Source organism: Bufo bufo, chromosome 1 (genome assembly GCF_905171765.1).
Source record: "Bufo bufo chromosome 1, aBufBuf1.1, whole genome shotgun sequence".
NCBI lineage: Eukaryota > Metazoa > Chordata > Amphibia > Anura > Bufonidae > Bufo > Bufo bufo.
In genome coordinates, this window is record NC_053389.1 from 834270406 (window position 1) to 834292087 (window position 21682).

General features: G+C 43.1%; 1 protein-coding gene across 1 annotated transcript; it reads left to right on the forward strand.

Annotated features, from left to right (window-relative positions):
- Nucleotides 1-11711: 11711 nt before the first annotated feature.
- Nucleotides 11712-18717, forward strand: LOC120990436 (alpha-2,8-sialyltransferase 8F-like). Its single transcript, XM_040419276.1, has 6 exons — nt 11712-11717; nt 12223-12323; nt 13094-13235; nt 14314-14426; nt 15271-15357; nt 18243-18717. Exons 1-6 carry the CDS (start codon nt 11712-11714, stop codon nt 18715-18717), a joined length of 924 nt encoding a protein of 307 aa, XP_040275210.1.
- Nucleotides 18718-21682: the final 2965 nt, after the last annotated feature.

The following is a 21682-nucleotide window of genomic DNA, read 5'->3' on the forward strand; positions in this document are numbered from 1 at the left end:
GATCCACAAGCTCAGGCGTTTTCACTGGGCCAGGGATCATTTAAAATGGAGTGTGGCAAAATGGAAGACTGTTCTGTGGTCAGACGAGTCACGATTCGAAGTTCTTTTTGGAAATCTGGGACGCCATGTCATCTGGACCAAAGAGGACAAGGACAACCCAAGTTGTTATCAACGCTCAGTTCAGAAGCCTGCATCTCTGATGGTATGGGGTTGCATGAGTACGTGTGGCATCGGCAGCTTGCATGTCTGGAAAGGCACCATCAATGCAGAAAAATATATTCAGGTTCTAGAACAATATATGCTCCCATCCAGACGTCATCTCTTTCAGGGAAGACCCTGCATTTTTCAACAAGATAATGTCAGACCACATTCTGCATCAACCACAACATCATGGCTGCGTAGGAGAAGGATCCGGGTACTGAAATGGCCAGTCTGCAGTCCAGATCTTTCACCTATAGAGAACATTTGGCGCATCATAAAGAGGAAGGTGCAACAAAGAAGGCCCAAGACGATTGAACAGTTAGAGGCCTGTATTAGACAAGAATGGGAGAGCATTCCTATTTCTAAACTTGAGAAACTGGTCTCCTCGGTCCCCAGACGTCTGTTGAGTGTTGTAAGAAGAGGGGGAGATGCCACACAGTGGTGAAAATGGCCTTGTCCCAACTTTTTGGGGATTTGTTGACACCATGAAATTCTGATTCAACATATTTTTCCCTTAAAATGGTACATTTTCTCAGTTTAAACTTTTGTTCCGTGATTTATGTTCTATTCTGAATAGAATATTAGAAGTTGGCACCTCCACATCATTGCATTCAGTTTTTATTCACGATTTGTATAGTGTCCCAACTTTTTTGGAATCCGGTTTGTAGGTAGAGCAGGGGTATATCACAGCCAAAAATTGATTAATTTCACCCCAAAATGTAATAGACAAATTAGTGAATTCTTTTTATGTGTCTACTAGGTATAGCAGGGGTATATCATACCCAATTCTAGGGTTTACAAAGAATGGTGTGAAAAGGGAAAAACATCCAGTATGCGGCAGTCCTGTGGGCAAAAATGCCTTGTGGATGCTAGAGGTCAGAGGAGAATGGGCCGACTGATTCAAGCTGATAGAAGAGCAACGTTGACTGAAATAACCACTCGTTACAACCGAGGTATGCAGCAAAGCATTTGTGAAGCCACAACACGCACAACCTTGAGGCGGATGGGCTACAACAGCAGAAGACCCCACCGGGTACCACTACAAATAGGAAAAAGAGGCTACAATTTGCACGAGCTCATCAAAATTGGACTGTTGAAGACTGGAAAAATGTTGCCTGGTCTGATGAGTCTCGATTTCTGTAGAGACATTCAAATGGTAGAGTCCGAATTTGGCATAAACAGAATGAGAACATGTACCCATCCTCTGATGGCTACTTCCAGCAGGATAATGCACCATGTCACAAAGCTCCAATCATTTCACATTGGTTTCTTGAACATGACAATGAGTTCACTGTACTAAAATGGTCCCACAGTCACCAGATCTCAACCCAATAGAGCATCTTTGGGATGTGGTGGAACGGGAGCTTCGTGCCATGGATGTGCATCCCTCAAATCTCCATCAACTGCAAGATGCTATCCTATCAATATGGGCCAACATTTCTAAAGAATGCTATCAGCACCTTGTGGAATCAATGCCACGTAGAATGAAGGCAGTTCTGAAGGCAAAAGGGGGTCCAACACCGTATTAGTATGGTGTTCCTAATAATTCTTTAGGTGAGTGTATAGTATATTGCTGCCAATCCATATAGCACTTTTTCTATTGTTGCTTGATATCTGCTGCTGATCTGGATACATTGATTTTATAATTATTGTTGCTGATTTTTAGTTTTTAGTATTCACAATAAATGTATTTTTATCTAATGTATGATTGATGGTCTATGTGGTCCTGATAACAGAGTGCCCCCCTCACACATTTAGACTTTTGATATATATATACAGGCTGTGGGTGAGCCAGAGGGGTAGTGCACCTATTTCATCTCTACTTTGGTGGGTGAGCCGCTTGTAACTTTTTTCCTATAACAGACTTTTTAATACAGTTTTTTTTTTTTTATTGTATTTTTTAATTTTTTTTATTAAAGAGTGTAAAATATAAAAAATACAAGGAGCAATAGCGTTGCAGTATAACAATGGCTGCTTAGTGTCGGTATACATGTCTATTCTGCACAAGGTACGGACAAGTCATGATGAGGGATCCATGCCTGGTTCATTTTAATGAACGTGAGCTTGTCCACGTTGGCTGTGGACGGGCGGCTGCGCTTGTCTGTGATGACGCCCCCTGCCGTGCTAAATACACGTTCAGATAATACACTGGCTGCAGGGCAGGCCAGCACCTCCAAGGCGTAAAGGGCAAGCTCAGGCCATGTGCCTAATTTAGAGACCCAGAAGTTGAAGGGGGCGGACCCGTCATTTAGTACGTGTAGGCGTGTGCACACATACTGCTCCGCCATGTTGGTGAAAAGCTGCCTCCTGCGAAGACGTTCCATATCAGCTGGTGGTGCTGGTTGTTGCGACGTGCTGACAAAGGTTTTCCACATTTCGGCCATGCTAACCCTGCCTTCTGAGCTGCTGGCGGTGCCCTGGCTGCGTTGGCGATCTCTTACTCCTCCTCTGCCTTCGCCTTGTGCTTCCACTGTGCCCCCACTGTCAGGTGGGAATGCCACCAGCACCGCGTCTACCAGCATGGGCTTGTACTCGCGCATCTTACTATCACGCTCCAGTGACGAAATTAAGGACGGCGTGTTGTCCTTGTAACGGGGATCCAGCAGCGTGGCCACCCAGTAATCAGCACAAGTTAGAATGTAGGCAACTCGGCGGTCGTTGCGGAGACACTGCAGCATGTTATTGCTCATGTGTGCCAGGCTGCCCAGAGGCAATAAAAAGCTGTCCTCTGTGGGAGGTGTATCGTCTGTGTCCTCTGTATCCCCCCATCCACGCACCAGTGATGGCCATGAGCTGGTCCGGGTGCCACCCTGCTGTGACCATGGTTCCTCCTCCTCCATCTCCTACTCCTCATCCTCTACCTCGTCATCCTCCAGAACTGTGCCCTGGCTGGACAATTGTGTACCTGGCGTTTGTGGGTGCAGGAACCCATCCTTGGAGCCACTTGGGAATGACTGGCCGGAAACCCTAAGAAATGATCCCTCTTCCTCCTCCTCCTCCTGTGCCACATCCTCTTCCATCATCGCCAGCAGCGTTTTTTCAAGGAGGCATAGAATTGAGATAGTAACGCTGAGAATGGCGTTATCGGCACTGGCCATGTTGGTGGAGTACTCGAAACAGCGCAACAAAGAACACAGGTCTCGCATGAAGGCCCAGTCATTGGTGGTGAAGTGGTGCTGTTCCGCCGAGCAACTCACCAGTGCGTGCTGCAGCTGAAACTCCACTATCGTGGGCACGTCGCATATGAGGCGGTGAGCGGAAAGGCCGAAGTTACGCTGCAGCGCTGACAGGCGAGCATCAGCAGGGTGAGAATGCTGAAAGCTCGCACAGACGGCCCCGCACTTTATGCAGCAGCTCTGACATATCGGGGTAATTTTTAAGGAATCTCTGCACCACCAAATTCAGCACATGCGCCAGGCAAGGGATGTGTGTCAAACCAGCTAGTCCCAGAGCTGCTACGAGATTTCGCCCATTATTGCACACCACTAGTGATGAGCGGCAGGGGCAATATTCGAATTCGCGATATTTCGCGAATATTTGGGCGAATATTCGCCATATATTCGAGAATTCGCGAATTCATGATCTCCAGGCATTATTTTCTCGATTGCGAAAATTCGCATGAACTGGTATTTAACAAAAAATCTAATATTCGCGATTACGAATATATTTTGCGATATTCTAAATATTAGCGAATTCTCGAAGTGCCGATATTCGCGATTAAAATTGCAATTCGAATATTCGTGATCAACACTACACACCACCAGGCCGGGCTTGAGGCTGACTGGCACAAACCACTCATCGGTCTGTTGTTCAAGGCCCGTCCACAGATCCTGCGCGGTGTGGGGTTTGTCCACCAAACAGAAAAGTTTTAAAACTGCCTGCTGTCGTTTACCCCTGGCTGTGCTGAAGTTGGTGGTGAAGGTGTTACGCTGACCGGATGAGGAGCTGGTAGAGGATGAGGAAGCGGATTAGGAGGAGGAAGCAACAGGAGTCAAACTGAAGCGCCCTGCAATCCTCGGTGGTGGAAGGACATGCGCCAAACTGCTATCCGCCTCAGGTCCAGCCACCACTTTACCCAGTATGCTGTTATGGAGATATAATGTTTCTGACCGTGCTTACTGGTCCACGTATCCGTAGTGAGGTGCACCTTGCCACAGATGGCGTTGCGCAGTGCACACCTGATTTTCTCCCCCACTTGGTTGTGCAGGGAAGGGATGGCTCGCCTGGAAAAGTAGTGGCAGCTGGGCACGACGTACTGTGGGACACCCACCGCCATAAGGCCTTAAAAACTCTCCGTCTCCACCAGACGGAATGACAGCATTTCAAAGGCCAGTAATTTGGAAATGCTGGCATTCAGGGTTAGGGTTCGCGGATGGGTAGGGTGGTACTTCCTCTTCCACTCCTGTGTTTGGAAGATGGAGAGCTGAAAGCTTCTGTGGGACATTGTGGAAATTCTTGGTGACCCAGATGGTATTTTTTCTGGCAGATCCTCTGTTTGCGGGGTGGCAGGTGGCACTGTCACTCCAGAGGTGGATGAAGAGGCCGAGACTGCAGCAGAAGAGGAAGCAAGAGGATCCAGAGACCTTTCTTGGTTTTTGAGGTGTCTACTCCACTGCAGCTCGTGCTTTGTACTTAAATGCGTGGTCATGCAGGTTGTGCTCAGGTTGAGAACGTTTATGCCTCGCTTCAGGCTCTGATTGCACAGCGTGCAAACCACTCGTTTCTTGTCATCAGCACATTGTCCGAAGAACTGCCATGCCAGGGAACTCCTTGGAGCTGGCTTGGTGTGTTCGGTCCCTTGCTGCGGTGGGCAGTAGCAGGCGTACTGTCTAGGGGAAAGCCGCTCCGCTTTTGCACCCTGCTCCCTCTTCTGCTGTGCTGGTGGCTCTGTGCGACCACCGCCTCTTCCTCCGAACTACACAGGTCACTCGCATGACATTAATTCCATGTGGGGTCGAGGACCTCATCGTCCTCCACATCATCTTCCACCCAGTCTTCACCCCTGCCCTCCTTGTCAGTCTGCACACTTTCGAAAGCCTCAGCAGTTGGCACCTGTGTTTCGTCATCATCCGAGACGTGCTGCGATGGTCCTCCCATGTACTCATCTTGAAACATAAGTGGTTGGGCATCGGTGCACTCAATCTCTTCCACTTCTGGGGCAGGGATAGGTGGATGGCACTGGGAAACCCTGCTAACAGAGTCATCAAAAAGCATAAGAGACTGCTGCATGACTTGGGGCTCAGACTGCTTGGCTAATTTGCAAGGGGGTGAGGTGAAAGACTGATGGACTTCGGCTGCAGGTGCCAACTTTGATCTTTCACAGGAGACTGGGTGGGAGACAATGTGAAGGAACTGGATCCACTGTCAGCAACCCAATCTACTATCACCTGTACTTGTTCTGGCCTCACCATTCATAGAGCCGCATTCGGCCCGACCAAATACTGCTGCAGGTTCTGTCGCCTACTCGCACCTGAGGAAGGGGTTTCACTTGTGCGTGTAGCTGGCACAGATCGACCACGTCCTCTCCCTGCAACAGGAGCTCCACCAGCAGCACCACGACCAGGGCCACGTCCCTTATTTGACGCTCTCCTCATACAGTTGCAAGAAAAAGTATGTGAACCCTTTGGAATGATCTGGATTTCTGCACAAATTGGTCATAAAATGTGATCTGATCTTCATCTAAGTCACAACAATAGACAATCACAGTCTGCTTAAACTAATAACACACAAAGAATTAAATGTTACCATGTTTTTATTGAACACACCATGTAAACATTCACAGTGCAGGTGGAAAAAGTATGTGAACCCCCAGACTAATGACATCTCCAAGAGCTAATTGGAATGAGGTGTCAGCCAGCTGGAGTCCAATCAATGAGATGAGATTGGAGGTGTTGGTTACAGCTGCCCTGCCCTATAAAAAACACGCACCAGTTCTGGGTTTGCTTTTCACAAGAAGCATTGCCTGATGTGAATGATGCCTCGCACAAAAGAGCTCTAAGAAGACCTACGATTAAGAATTGTTGACTTGCATAAAGCTGGAAAGGGTTATAAAAATATCTCCAAAAGCCTTGCTGTTCATCAGGCCACGGTAAGACAAATTGTCTATAAATGGAGAAAGTTCAGCACTGCTGCTACTCTCCCTAGGAGTGGCCGTCCTGTAAAGATGACTGCGAGAGCACAGCGCAGACTGCTCAATGAGGTGAAGAAGAATCCTATAGTGTCAGCTAAATACTTACAAAAGTCTCTGTCATATGGTAACATCCCTGTTAGCGAATCTACTATATGTAAAACACTAAACAAGAATGGATATCATGGGAGGATACCACAGAGGAAGCCACTGCTGTCCAAAAAAAACCCATTGCTGCACGTTTACAGTTTGCACAAGAGCACCTGGATATTCCACAGCAGTACTGGCAAAATATTCTGTGGACAGATGAAACCAAAGTTGAGTTGTTTGGAAGAAACACACAACACTATGTGTGGAGAAAAAGAGGCACAGCACACCAACATCAAAACCTCATCCCAACTGTGAAGTATGGTGGTGGGGGCATCATGGTTTGGGGCTGCTTTGCTGCGTCAGGGCCTGGACGGATTGCTATCATGGAAGGAAAAATGAATTCCCAAGTTTATCAAGACATTTTGTAGGAGAACTTAAGGCCATCTGTCCACCAGCTGAAGCTCAACAGAAGATGGGTGTTGCAACAGGACAACGACCCAAAGCATAGAAGTAAATCAACAACAGAATGGCTTAAACAGAAGAAAATCCGCCTTCTGGAGTGGCTCAGTCAGAGTCCTGACCTCAACCCGATTGAGATGCTGTGGCATGACCTCAAGAAAGCGATTCACACCAGACATCCCAAGAATATTGCTGAACTGAAACAGTTCTGTAAAGAGGAACGGTCAAGAATTACTCCTGACCGTTGTGCACGTCTGATCTGCAACTACAGGAAACGTTTGGTTGAAGTTATTGCTGCCAAAGAAGGTTCAACCAGTTATTAAATCCAAGGGTTCACATACTTTTTCCACCTGCACTGTGAATGTTTACATGGTGTGTTCAATAAAAACATGGTAACATTTAATTATTTGTGTGTTATTAGTTTAAGCCGACTGTGATTGTCTATTGTTGTTACTTAGATGAAGATCAGATCACATTTTACGACCAATTTGTGCAGAAATCCATATCATTCCAAAGGGTTCACATACTTTTTCTTGCAACTGTATTTCTCAAATTTAGGATCTTGCCCTAAATGGGTGTTTAATTAATAGCAGAATAGAACAACAGTATGTAAAGTGTGTATCTCACACGTACAGATCCAGACTAGGCCGCAATTAAAGTTTTTGGCCCAAAATGGGTGTTTTGCTAATAGGAGAATAGAACCACAGTATCTAAAGGGTGTATCTCACAATGACATATGCAGCAAAGGCTTCAAAATTAAGTTTTTTGCCCAAAATGGGTGTTTGTTTAATAACAGAATATGACAGCAGTATATAACCCTTGAATTTCACACGTGCAGATGCAGCAAGGGCTGTAAAGTTGTGTATTTTGCCCAAAAAGGGTGTTTTATTAATAGCTGAATGGAACCACAGTATGTAAAGGTTGTATCTCACACGTACAGATGCAGACTAGGCCGTAATTAAAGTTTTTTGCACAAAAAGAGTGTTTTATTAATAGAAGAATAAAACCACAGTATCTAAAGTGTGTATCTCACAGGTACAGATCCAGACTAGGACGCAATTAAATTTTTTTGCCCAAAATGGGAGTTTTATTAATAGCAGAATAGAACCACAGTATGTAAAGGGTGTATGTCACACGTACAGATGCAGACTAGGCCGCAATTAAAGTTTTTTTAATAACAGAATATGACAGCAGTATATAACGCTTGAATTTCACACGTGCAGATGCAGCAAGGGCTGTAAAATTGTATATTTTTAAAACCTAGAAAATTTTAGCTGTATTTCTAGGTTAAATTAAAAGCTTATATGCAGTGCTAGTGCACTGAGCTTGCATAATATGGCCGCCGCCGCCCACCTTAATGACAGACGGATAAAAGTTATTTTTTTCTGTCACTGGGCTCAGGGCAGGGTAAAAAGATTGTGCACTGCACCCACACAACTATATCTATGTAGATCTCTGAGTTCAATTGGAGTTCTGATAACAGATTCTCTCCCTCACAGCAGCAGCATCCTCTCCCTACATTAGTAACAGCAGAGTGACGTGCAGCGCTACGTGACTCCAGTTTATATAGAGGCTGGGTCACATGCTGCACTGGCCAATCACAGACATGCCATTAGTAGGCATGGCTGTGATGGCTTCTAAGGGCACACAGTTAAACGCTTGTTGATTGACTGCTCTGCAGCTTTTCAAAAAGCGCTAAGAAATCGCCGAACACTGAATCCGAACTTTTACTGAAATGTTCGGGTTTGGGTCCGGGGTCTAAAACTCCTAAAGTTCGGTACGAACCCGAACTTTACAGTTCGGGTTCGCTCAACTCTAAATATATTGACACAATGTACAATAATGCAGGAATGAGAAACAATCATATATTAATAATGTAATAAAATATCTGTATGACTGGTTGTTCACCCTGCTCGACCCCCGCTACAAAGAGAACTTCTCATCTCTCATTCCTCTGGTGGAGAGGACAAGCAAAACGGTGCAATACCAGAAGGTCCTTTTTGAAAAATTGCTCCAAAAATTTCCATCTGACAACGCTGGTGGCAGAGTACGTAGTTCCTTGGGCAACCGAGGAGGGGAGACAAGGGGAACACACAGCAGTTCCAACAGAGTCAGGGCAACACTCTTCAAGGCGTGGGACAGTTTCATGACACCCCGCCAGCATACTCACTTTGATGCGGGGCCTAGTGTCGCAAGGATGGAAATTTTGGAAGATGGTGAAAGAGGACATAGCAAACCATGTCAGCGTCCTCAGTGATCCCTCAGTGCCTTACAACTACTGGGTGTCCAAGCTGGACACGTGAAACGAACTGGCGCTCTAAGCCTTGGAGGTGCTGGTCTGCCCTGCCGCCAGCGTTTTGTCTGCTGGTGTCATAACAGATAAGCGTATCCGCCTGTCAACTGAAAATGCTGACAGATTGACTCTTATAAAAATGAACAAGTCCTGGATTGACCCTGACTTCTTGACTCCACCAGAGGAAAGCGGCTGAACATAAAGGCACTTTACATGTGTTGTTTATAATGTACTGAATACACTGTATTCCCTGCACCCCTTCCATCACAAACAAGGGTACATGGTTCAATCTTCATTTTCTCATGCTCCTCCTCCTCTTTCATCAAATCAACACATTCTTATTTGTCACATAAAATGCCCTTTGCATATAATGTTTTACAGAGTGAGCTCACCTGCAGGCCCTCGCATATAATGTTTTAGAGGGTCAGCTCACCTGCAGGCCCTCACATATAATGTTTTACAGGGTCAGCTCACCAGCAGGCCTTCACCTACAATCTTTTGCTGGGTCAGCTCACCTGAAGGCCTTGACCTACAATCTTTTACAGGGTCAGCTTACCTGAAGGCCCTCGCATATAATGTTTTAGAGGGTCAGCTCACCTGCAGGCCCTCACCTAAAAACTTTTACAGGGTCAGCTCACCTGCAGGCCCTCACCTAATTATACCTAATAGGCAATTTGGCGCATGCTGCCTTGCTGCCATGATTCCCCGTTACCTGTAGTCACCATGGTTTGCGCTGACAATAACATTGAAAGTTGATAAGGCAGACATCCGAATGGATTGTCACCGTCACAGCCCCAGGTTCTCTAGAGTCACCAATGCGGCAGCAGGCCCTCGCCCATAATGTTTTTGAAGGTCACCAGCAGGCCATCAATCATAATTTTTCAAGGCTGTGTATGATGCCCTCCTTTATGTGTAACAAACGGTGTATTGTAGTTCCGGTTCCTTGTAATTTTTGGCAGCCCTTTCACTTAGTGCATAGGCTTTATGAGTGTAGGAGTCCCACTACATAAACAATTGTACCACAATGTGAATGATGCCCTCCATTATGTGATATACAGGTTGTATCGGAGTGCCTCTTCCTTGTAATTTTTGGCGGCACTTGTACTTTATATACAAGTAAATATACAGGAAAGAATGTTTTCTAACAATGTTTCCTCTAAAATTGATTTTATCTTCGGTTTGGTGCGTATTATTGTCAGTCTGTAAAAGTGACAACATCGTTCCCAGCAGCGACCTGGGAGTCCAAGATGCATCCAGACATCCTCCCCATACTGTTTCCGAACCATTTCGGTGGTGTTTCCATCAATTTCTGACCTTTTGCTATAAACCAGACACCCTCCCCTGGGGTGCCTGGCTTAATGCTCGGGTTCTCCCATTAAATTCCATTATACTCGGGTGCTCGGTAGAGCACCTGGGCATCCCGAGGTGTTCGGCCAGAGCACCCGAACACTATGGTGCTCAATCAACACTAATCAGGAGGTGTAATAGTGGAGTTATAATGTATCAGGAGATGTAATAGTGGAGTTATAATGTATCAGGAGATATAATAGTGTAAATATAATGTATCAGTAAGTGTAATAGTGGAGTTATAATGTATCAGGAGGTGTAATAGGGGAGTTATAATGTATCAGGAGGTGTAATAATGGAGCTATAATGTATCAGGAGGTGTAATAGTGGAGTTATAATGTATCAGGAGGTGTAATAGTGTAGTTATAATGTATCAGGAGATGTAATAGTGGAGTTATAATGTATCAGGAGGTGTAATAGTGGAGTTATAATGTATCAGGAGGTGTAATAGTGGAGTTATAATGTATCAGTAAGTGTAATAGTGGAGTTATAATGTATCAGTAAGTGTAATAGTGGAGTTATAATGTATCAGGAGGTGTAATAGTGGAGTTATAATGTATCAGGAGGTGTAATAATGGAGGTATAATGTATTAGGAGGTGTAATAGTGGAGTTATAATGTATCAGGAGGTGTAATAGGGGAGTTATAATGTATCAGGAGGTGTAATAATGGAGGTATAATGTATTAGGAGGTGTAATAGTGGAGTTATAATGTATCAGGAGGTGTAATAGGGGAGTTATAATGTATCAGGAGGTGTAATAATGGAGGTATAATGTATCAGGAGGTGTAATAGTGGAGTTATAATGTATCAGGAGGTGTAATAGTGGCGTTATAATGTATCAGGAGATGTAATAGTGGAGTTATAATGTATCAGGAGGTGTAATAGTGGAGTTATAATGTATCAGGAGATATAATACTGGAGTTATAATGTATCAGGAGGTGTAATAGTGGAGTTATAATGTATCAGGAGGTGTAATAGTGGAGTTATAATGTATCAGTAAGTGTAATAGTGGAGTTATAATGTATCAGTAAGTGTAATAGTGGAGTTATAATGTATCAGGAGGTGTAATAGTGGAGTTATAATGTATCAGGAGGTGTAATAATGGAGGTATAATGTATTAGGAGGTGTAATAGTGGAGTTATAATGTATCAGGAGGTGTAATAGGGGAGTTATAATGTATCAGGAGGTGTAATAATGGAGGTATAATGTATTAGGAGGTGTAATAGTGGAGTTATAATGTATCAGGAGGTGTAATAGGGGAGTTATAATGTATCAGGAGGTGTAATAGTGGAGTTATAATGTATCAGGAGGTGTAATAGTGGAGTTATAATGTATCAGGAGGTGTAATAGGGGAGTTATAATGTATCAGGAGATGTAATAGTGGAGTTATAATGTATCAGGAGGTGTAATAGTGGCGTTATAATGTATCAGGAGATGTAATAGTGGAGTTATAATGTATCAGGAGGTGTAATAGTGGAGTTATAATGTATCAGGAGATATAATACTGGAGTTATAATGCATTAGGAATATTTGAGGAGTTACAATTTGTTCAGTTCCTAGACCATCCATTTAGTTTTTTAGTAGTCCAATTTTATAAGAATGAGAGGAACTTGTAATGAGTCTGGACGGAGAAGAATATAGAGGTTTTACCTGGATTGATGACTTCATAGAAATTACCTTTTTATCTTTTTCTTTTTTTCTGTAGCATAAAACCAAATACTTTCAGGAAATACATGAACGACCTCCAGAGATGTCCCTGGAAATATGGAAAATCAGAGCACGACCTACTAAAGTAAGCATTGAAAAGTATCAAAAAGTTCTATGAAAAAACGATGATATTAAATAGACTGTGATTCAGGGCGCACACGATTATCTAAAAATGTATTCCTGGCCGTTCCCAAGTACATCCAAATACTCTACGTGTTACCATTACCTGGGGCACAAGCTCCGTCAGCTCCCCTCTGCTAAGCTGATTGCACTGGGCTGGACTCAGTACCGTAATGGGGGGCTATGCTGATCTTAAGTATGAGGCTCCCTGGCGGCTATGTAGGACACTTCTAAAAAGTCATATCTCATCATGCCCCTTGTGAACTATAAGAACAAGGTAAAGCCACTTAATGACTACTTTTCCAGCTGAAAAACATTGACAAGTGATGTGCCACCAGGGGCCGGCATGGAGACATGGGGTCCTTGATCCCGAGATTTGTGAGTCTCTAGATGGTTATGACAATAAAGAGAAGTGACAGAAAGTTTTACAAAATATCTCTTAGCATATCTTTGTTGGCCAACCAATTCCCCATTCTGTTGTTATTGAAGGCTGATGGTTTCCTGTGATCAGAATAGCCAAGATTTTCCATCTATTATACCAAAAATTTCCCGGTGATCAATATGTGCAGAAAATGGGATACTGAAAGCCATAAGTGGGTGATCAGATCACCCCATCACTGGATACCCCATCATTGTATAGGACACATTCCTCAACCTGGACCTCCAGCCCCGTTTTATATTCTAGATCTTTCCATCCAGAATGATTTTTTTTCTTTTTTAATTCTTGTCCTATTCTGATTCATTTACAGGTTGAAGTTCAGAAGCTGTTGTAATGCATCTCACATGTTAATAGTCAGCCAGCAGAACACTCCTCTTGACCAAGAGCTGCAATATGAGACAAGCTCTAAGTATGTGAAGATCAATGAAAACATTTTCCAAATGCTCCCACCGGTAAGTTTCACAGATCAGATGTGTCTCCTGGTCAAGACTCAGCCTTGTTGTGATTCTTATCTGAGAGAAGCGTAGTTGCAGAGTCTAAGGAATGTCCCTGTTCTTTACTCTAACCCTCTACCACCACCACCACCAACTGAGGTGTGGACTTTTTCGGTTAGATTACTAGGTCTCGGACCAATGAGTAGTCACCAACTGGTGGCAGGTGCTCTGCTAGTAATAAGATGCAGATTTAACCAGAAGTAAAGTGTAGTGTAAAGTTTGGACTAGATGACTAATACCAGATTACAAATTTGGAGGAGAAAAACAAGGGCAGAATTAAATGGCATGGTTAAGGTCAGAGTCAGGGTCAGGGTCAAACACAAGTAACTAAAATTGGAGATGAAGAGAGGACCGAGTTAGTCACATACCTAGGTGAGCCTTGATTAGTAGTTTTTAGGTTTTTTTACCAGCCGACCAAGGTTCACTTATGAACACAATGGAGGAGGGAGTGTCTCCCATTGAGGCATGAACATGTTCTCAGTAGGAATTCTCACTTTATTTAAGGTGAAGTCACATAAATTGCTGGTCACCAAATACCAGTGTTGAGCGAACCATCCAAAGAGGAATTCTAAACGAATCCAAATTTTCTCAAATGGCGGCTGCAGATGTTAGAAAGTGAAAGTAAGTGTAGACGAGAGAAACCCAGGAACATGAGATCGTCCATAATGTCGTGCAGCCAGCCAATCCTCAGGTAGCCATCCCCCTGTGATGTCACAGCTAGGGAGAGCCCTATAAAACCCTGATCCCACATGGTTGCCGCCATTCTTCTGTGAGCTGAGCATAGGGAGAGACCACCTGTATGAGCTGAGGAAGGTGGTCAACGATTTCTTAATGCTGCAGACGGACAGATCTACTTCGCGGCGTAACTTCCATCTTAGGCATTTTTCATACTTGCTTTGTGACTTTCTGGTTTTGAGATACGTTTATGCAGTTAAAAAGTCCAGGGGAAGAAAAGAGAAGGTCAGGGCCATGGTCCATTTCCTCTATAGGTCAGAGAGGAGTGAAACACCACTTATTGTTAACCCTTCTATTACAGACATCTCCATTCACCTCTAAACCCTTCAACAATTGTGCTGTGGTTGGGAATGGAGGAATTTTACAAAACAGTTCTTGTGGGAGAGAAATTGACAAAATGGATTTCGTGTTTAGGTGAGAAACTGGCGCTAGTACAAACTGTATTCTGCTTGGTGGACTGAAGTGTAGTGGCTGCTCCTCTGTCCTACACCAGGTTCTCCAGGGTCCGGGTGTGTGAACCTGATGAAGACACCTGGCCAGTTTTCAAACTATCCATTCTATCATCTATTCTGAGACTTTTGAAATGAACACCCCCTCTAACAGGTGGTCTGTTAAAACCCTGAGGCCATAGGAACAGGTTGCATCATCCTCAAGAGCAGAGTTTACTCATTGTAGTAGCTCATTGCTTTGCCTTAGAAGGGGTGGCCTTAAACAAGGTTACTATTTAATGATGTCCACATGTCCTACAGAAGGTGACCATGCACAGTTGATATTTATATCTCTAATGTTCCCCATTCACATGTCCCCTTGGTTCCCAGCTGCACCGTATACATCTGGCAATGGTTTATCTCCCCAAGAGCAAAAGGATTGGGTATTGTAAATCCAACTTCCCCATCCTGATGTCCTCTGGCATCTGTCATTTGGGGCAATCTGGAGATCCATAAACACATTAAATGGTCACCTGGTCCTACCAAAATTGGTGGGTTTGGGTGACAGTTATCTCATGTGTATTGGAAGCTTAGGACATTTAGAGAGGATGTCCAGTTAGGACAACTCTTTCAAGATTCAGCTAGTAGTTATTTGTGTTCAGGTCTTCTCAATGTCATGTGAATTACTTTTGTCAATCGCCTGTCTTCTTTCTCTTTTTATCTCTTCTTCCTTTGCTCTCTAAACCTATCTACTTGGTGCTCTCACAAAAGTTTAATTCTCTTTTGAGATCATCTCCTCCTCTTGTTTAAAGTTGTGCCTTCTGTTACAGGTTTAATTTACCACCTATGACCATAGTAGATGATATTGGAACCAAGTCCGATTTTGTAAGTGCAAACCCAAGTATTCTGAATAACAGGTGAGATGGACACTTTTCTGTATATGAAATGAGAAAGCAATGGTGTTGGATCATGTGGAGGAGAATGAATGGTTCATATTAATTGGCATGAACACTGACTAAGCAATCTTTCATGCCTCTTTTCTGTCTATGTGACAAATTTGGCTTCATAAAAAAGAAAAATATTGCACATTGGCAGGGTTAGATCCAGATTCACAAGATGCGCAAATGTTTTAGGCCGGTGTGCACAAATGCTGTAAAGTAAGAACGCTTTCATAAATAGAAGTGTTAATAGTTTATTTTTATTAATTAACAAAATGCAAAGTGAATGAACAAAAGAAAAATCTAAATCCAATCAATATTTGGGGTGACCACCCTTTACCTTTAGCATTGGTTCTTTTAGGTGCATTTGCACACAGTTTTTGAAGGAACTCAGCAGGGAGGTTGTTCCAAACATCTTGAAGAAACAACCACCGATCTTCTGTAGATATAGGCTTCCTCCAATATGTCTGTCTCCTCATGTAATCCCAGGCAGACTGGGTGATGTTCAGATCTGGGCTCGGTGGGGGCCATATCATCACTTTCAGGGCTCCTTGTTCTTCTTCACACTGAAGATTGTTCTTAATGTTACTGGGCTATGTTTGGGGTTGTTGCCGTGCTACAGAATAAATTTGGAGCCGATCAGATGCCTGACTAATGATATTGCATGATGCAGAAGTATCTGCCTGGATTTCTAAGCATCAAGACAAAATTCTCAACCCCAAACTTACAAGGAATCTCCACCATCTTCACTGTTGCCTACAGACACTCATTATTGTACTGGCAAACAAACTACTTTGTGTTTATTTTACAACTCATGAGTCCAGCACCTGCACTCCAATTTCTATGTTTCCATGCATAGTTGAGTAGCTTGGCCTTGTTTCCAGATCTAATGTACGGCTTTTTGGCTAGAATTCTTCCAAAAACACCACTTTTGATCAGACTTTTACAAACTGTAGATGGATATTCCCTAGGTCCAACCGGATTCTGCCTGTTCTGAGCTGATGCCACTGCTGGACCTCTTTCAATGTTAAAGGGAAATGTGTTTCATCTACTGCACTAAGTTTCCTTAGCATCTACGGTCTTCAGTGTTGCCAGTTTCTTTGTGCTTCTTCAAAAGAGCTGGAACAGCAAATCCAGAGACCCCAGTCTGCATTGAAAACGTTGCCGGGTAGAAATTATTATGCAACGGGACAATGAAACTAAACATGCAGCCAATGTCATTAAGAACTATCTTCAGTGGTAAGAAGATCAAAGAGTCCTGGATATGATGATACATGTCCCACAGCATCCTGATCTTGACATCATCCTGTCTGTCTGGGATTACATGATGATTTGAGCAATCCTACATCCACAGAAGTTTTGTTCTTAGTTTTCCAAGATGTTCGGAACAACCTCCCTGCCGAGTTCATTGAAAAACTGAGCAAGTGTACCTATAAGGACTGATGCTGAAGGCAAAGGGTGGTCACACCAAATATTGATGTGTGTTAGATGTCTATTTTTTAAATCATTCCTAATTTTGAAATCGTAACTTTAGAGCCTGTTTTCCACACCTGCCTAACTGTCTGCACAGTATTATACAGTGCTGCTCATAATCATTCATACCCCTGGCAAATTTTGACTTAAAGTTACTTTTATTCAACCAGCAAGTAATTTTTTGATGGGAAATTACATCCTGTAGGTGTCTCCCAAAAGATAATAAGACAATGTACAAGAGGCATTATTATGGGGGAAAAACATTTCTCAGCTTTTAAGTACATTTGAGCAAAAAGTGTCCAGTTGGCGTAAAAAAGGAGAAGCCATCAACCCAAAGAACACCATCCCCACTGTCAAACATGGTGGTGGGAACCTAATGCTTTGGGGGTGTTTTTCAGCCAATGGATCAGGGAACCTAATCACAGTAAACGGCACCATTAAAAAAGAGCAATACATGAGGATTCTCAACGACAACATCAGGCAGTCTGCAGAGAAACTAGGCCTTGGGCACCAGTGGACATTTCAGCATGACAATGACCCAAAACACACAGCAAAAGTGGTGAAGAAATGGTTAGCAGACAACAACATTAACGTTTTGGAGTGGCCCAGCCAGAGTTCAGACTTGAATCCAATTGAGAATCTGTGGAGGGAGCTAAAGATCAGGGTGATGACAAGAAGACCTTCGAACCTGAAAGATTTGGAGCTCATTGCTAAAGATGAATGGGCAAAAATACATGTGGAGACATGCAAAAAGCTTGTCTGCAATTATAGTAAGCGTCTGATTGCTGTAATAGCCAATAAAGGCTTTTCTATTGATTATTGAATTATTGAGAAGGGTATAAATAATTTTGGACTGGACACTTTTTGCTGAAATGTAAATAAAAGCTGAGAAATGTTCTTTTTCCACAATAATGCCTCTTGTACATCGTCTTATTATCTTTTGGGAGACACCTATGTCATTTCCCGTCAAAAAATTACTTGCTGGTTGAATAAAAGTAACTTAGTCAAAATTTGCCAGGGGTAGGAATAATTATGGGCAGCACTGTACATGAGTTCTTGGGTAGCAGAAAGGCTCCTGGCAACCTCATTATAGGCTTGTCAAGTCTAGAGTTACAGTAGCTTGCTCAGAACACTATGGGCCCTCAAGTCTGAGGCATCTAGAAACAGTTTCCTGGTGCAATTATTGACCAGGTCCATCAGTGGTTTTCTCGAGTTCATTTGTCTTTATTAACCAGTAGACTTTCTTTTGCTCAATCCACCAAGAAACATCATAAATGTTAGGATTATATTCTCCATTTGTCGTCAACTTAGTCTATGTATCCATTTTATAGATGGTATTTCTTTTTGCCACAGGTCTTGTCTTACAGTATTTCCTATGGTTTCACTTATAGGTTTGAAAAGCTCCTTGAGAGAAGAAAATCATTCATTGAGCTCGTGAAGAGCTTTGGGTCTGCAATGATCATCTTACCAGCGTTTTCATATGAAATCAACATGCATGTTTCTTTCCGAGCATTACATTCGGTACAAGACTTTGATTTGCCAAACAAAATCATCTTTTTCCATCCTGAATATCTAAAGAATCTCTCAATCTACTGGAAAGAGGAGGGGCTGAAGGTCAAACGTTTGTCTTCTGGACTCATGCTGGTCAGTGCTGCTATTGAGCTCTGCGAGAAGGTGACCCTTTATGGATTTTGGCCATTTCCTGAAGATCCAGAAGGACACACGATTTCTCACCACTACTATGATAACAAAATGCCCAAACCCGGTTTCCATTCAATGCCTGAAGAATTTTATTTCTATACACAGATGCATTTAAAGGGAGTGTTACATCTCAAAGTTGGACAGTGTTCTTTGGGTGGGTCATAACTGCAAACTCTTCTAAGCTGAAGATCCAAAAACCTAAATTTGACCTACAGCAGAGTTGATAATTGAGTGTCATCACCATCCACAGTCTACCTCATGTTGTTCATCTCAGCTGTGGTGATAAAGAAGGACGTTGAATAATATAGGAGTATTTTTATCATTTAAAAACTGATTCTGAAGATTATTAAACCAAAGAACTTTATACAGATCTGCAGAACATTGTTTTGTACCCTCAACCTCCTGACATACATAGTCATACATTTTGCAGATTATTACATTGATTATGATTGTTATGTAGACCACATTTGGGCTTCTGGCAACATCTGCCTCTTCTGTAGAGCAGTAAGGTGTCTTCAGATCCAAATTTGACAATAGGATAATTTATTTTGCAGATTCAGGTCTGTTACTCTATTTGTCATTCATTAACCTGACAATATTTTATATTATTATGTTATTTGTGTAGATTTTGCTTTTTTATTGGTTATTGCAAATTTTCAGATGACATTACTGAACATGTTTCAATGCTGCTATATGGAAATATAAGGAGAACTAACAGGACTAGGAGTTAAGCATTAGGGTAGGATCAGAGTTTAGGGTTAAGTTTAGGTACACATTAGACTAAATTAGGTTGACAGTTGAACATTTGTCAGACAAAGAATTTAGGGATATGAGAACATAGTGAATTTATAGAGCAGTACAAATCAGTACTTTGGATGTCGATTTCTTTATTAAACAATAAAAATTCATTAATAAAAGTATATTAGAAAACAGTTTTTTGGCCTTTGGGAAAAAAAAATAAAAAGTTGCATAAAAGGTTACTCTCTAATGGTAGTGGCTAGAGATGAGCGAATCGAAGTTCTCGAAGTGGAATTCGATTCGAATTTCAGGAAAAATTTGATTCGCTCCGAATTTCCTCATGCTTCATGGTAACGAATCACATTTTTTCCTAAAATGGCTTCTGCACGTGTGAGGACATGGAGCAAGGAACTCTGGGAACGCAAGATCACCCATAATGCCATGCATGCAGCCAATCAGCAGCCAGCCATCGCTGTGATGTCACAGCCCTATAAATAGCGGCAGCCTTCTTATACTCTGCCATTTACCAGTCTACTTAGTGCAAGGAGAGACGTCAGCAGACGCTAGGGACAGTGCTAGGAAATACTTAATTGTGCTAAAAAAAATGATCTACAAGTTCAGGGAAAGATTATTCAAGGTGTAGGGAAATGATAGGGAGGAATCATTCCACAGCATTTACGTAGAACAGGGTTCAGTAGGGGAGGTTACAGCCTGGGTAATAGGAACAATCCTATTACACCTTGCTGCACTGACTGGGGATCCAAATTGCAATTATACAGCTCTGTAATTCCAGCAAACCGTTCTTGTTATTGGGGTGTTACAGCCATTAACAGGGTTTATTAAAATGAAATATTTATACGTCTTATTTGCCCTTCTGCAGTGCAGTTATATGTTCTAAAGCATTTTTTGGCTTGTATTAGTGGGTAAAAAGGATTATTAGCCGTTGTGTGGTGAAGTGAGAAAATTACAGCCCTTTTTGTTGTGTATTAGTGGAAAAAAGAAAAATATATTTGCCGTTTAGCGGTGCAGTTATATGTTTTAAAGCCTTTTGTGGCATGTATTAGTGGCAAAAGAAAAATATATTTCCTGTTCAGTGGTGCAGTTATATGTTCTAAAGCCTTTTGTGGCATGTATTCGTTGCAAAATAAAATATATTTGCCGTTCAGCGGTGCAGTTATATGTTCTAAAGCCTTTTGTGGCTTGTATTAGTGGCCAAAGAAAAATATATTTGCCGTTAAGCGGTGTATTTATATGTTCTAAAGCCTTTTGAGGCGTGTATTAGTGGCACAAGAAAAATATATTTGCCATTCAGCGGTGCAGTTATATGTTATAAAGCACTTTTTTCGTGTAATAGTGGCAAAATAAATAAATATTTGTCGTTCAGCGGTGCAGTTCTATGTTCTTGTAATGACCGGCGTCACGCACAGGGAGGGAAAAGGGAAAGCCCTGCCCAAGGGAGAGGGAAAGGTGGTGACCCCTGACTCACCTTGTGGCTGGCACCTGACTGCCCTGACGTCCCTAGACGGGTTCCTCACCCGTGCGGCGATCACGTGCCTAAACCCTGGCTTTCCCTAAAATGAGCCCTAGATAGTGAACAGGCCGGTGGGATCGCTAGTCCACACCACTGACACTAAGAGGGACACACCAGGGAGAGGACAGATAATACAGACAAACACATAAACCCAGGTGGGCGACCACAGCAGACCACAAAGGTCCAACAGGGATCCGGAGGGTAACGTTCTGGACCAACAACCAAAGAACGCAGTAACACAGCTCCAGAGGGTCAGTATAGAAGTCCAGGCAGGAAGCTCTATATCTGGCAACCAGAGAAGTGTGAGAGGGGAATATAAGGAGGTTGGGAGTGCTGGACAAGGAACAGCTGAGGAGAAGGAGCTACAGATCCCTGAGTGAGCCAAAAAGGGTTGCAAAGCAAACCCAGAAAGCTACCATAAGGAAACAGCCCTATCTTACATAGAGCGCGCAGCCAACCGCTGCGACTTCCTGACCCCGGTATAACGGAGTCAGGCGTGGTTCTTGACACCCTCGTGACAGTTCTAAAGTGAGAAAATTACAGACTTTTTTGGGTGTTTTAATTTCCTTTTTTTATTTTTTTATTTGATCTAACAGTATGTCAGACAGAGAAGTGCCAGGCCCTGCACAGGGAAGAGGCAGAGGCCTAAATGTTTCTGGCGCAGGCAGAGGTCGCAGCAGAGTAAGGGAATGTGGCAGCAGCACTCACTTCGAGAGGCCTTACTCCCAGTGTCAGCTAGTGGTCGTGTCTTGACCAGCAACCCAGCGGCTTTTGAATGGTTGACTCGATCTTTGACTTCGTCGCACGTGACATCAGATACCCCCATCCAAGATTCAGTGGGTTTGTCAGACACAACCCTTA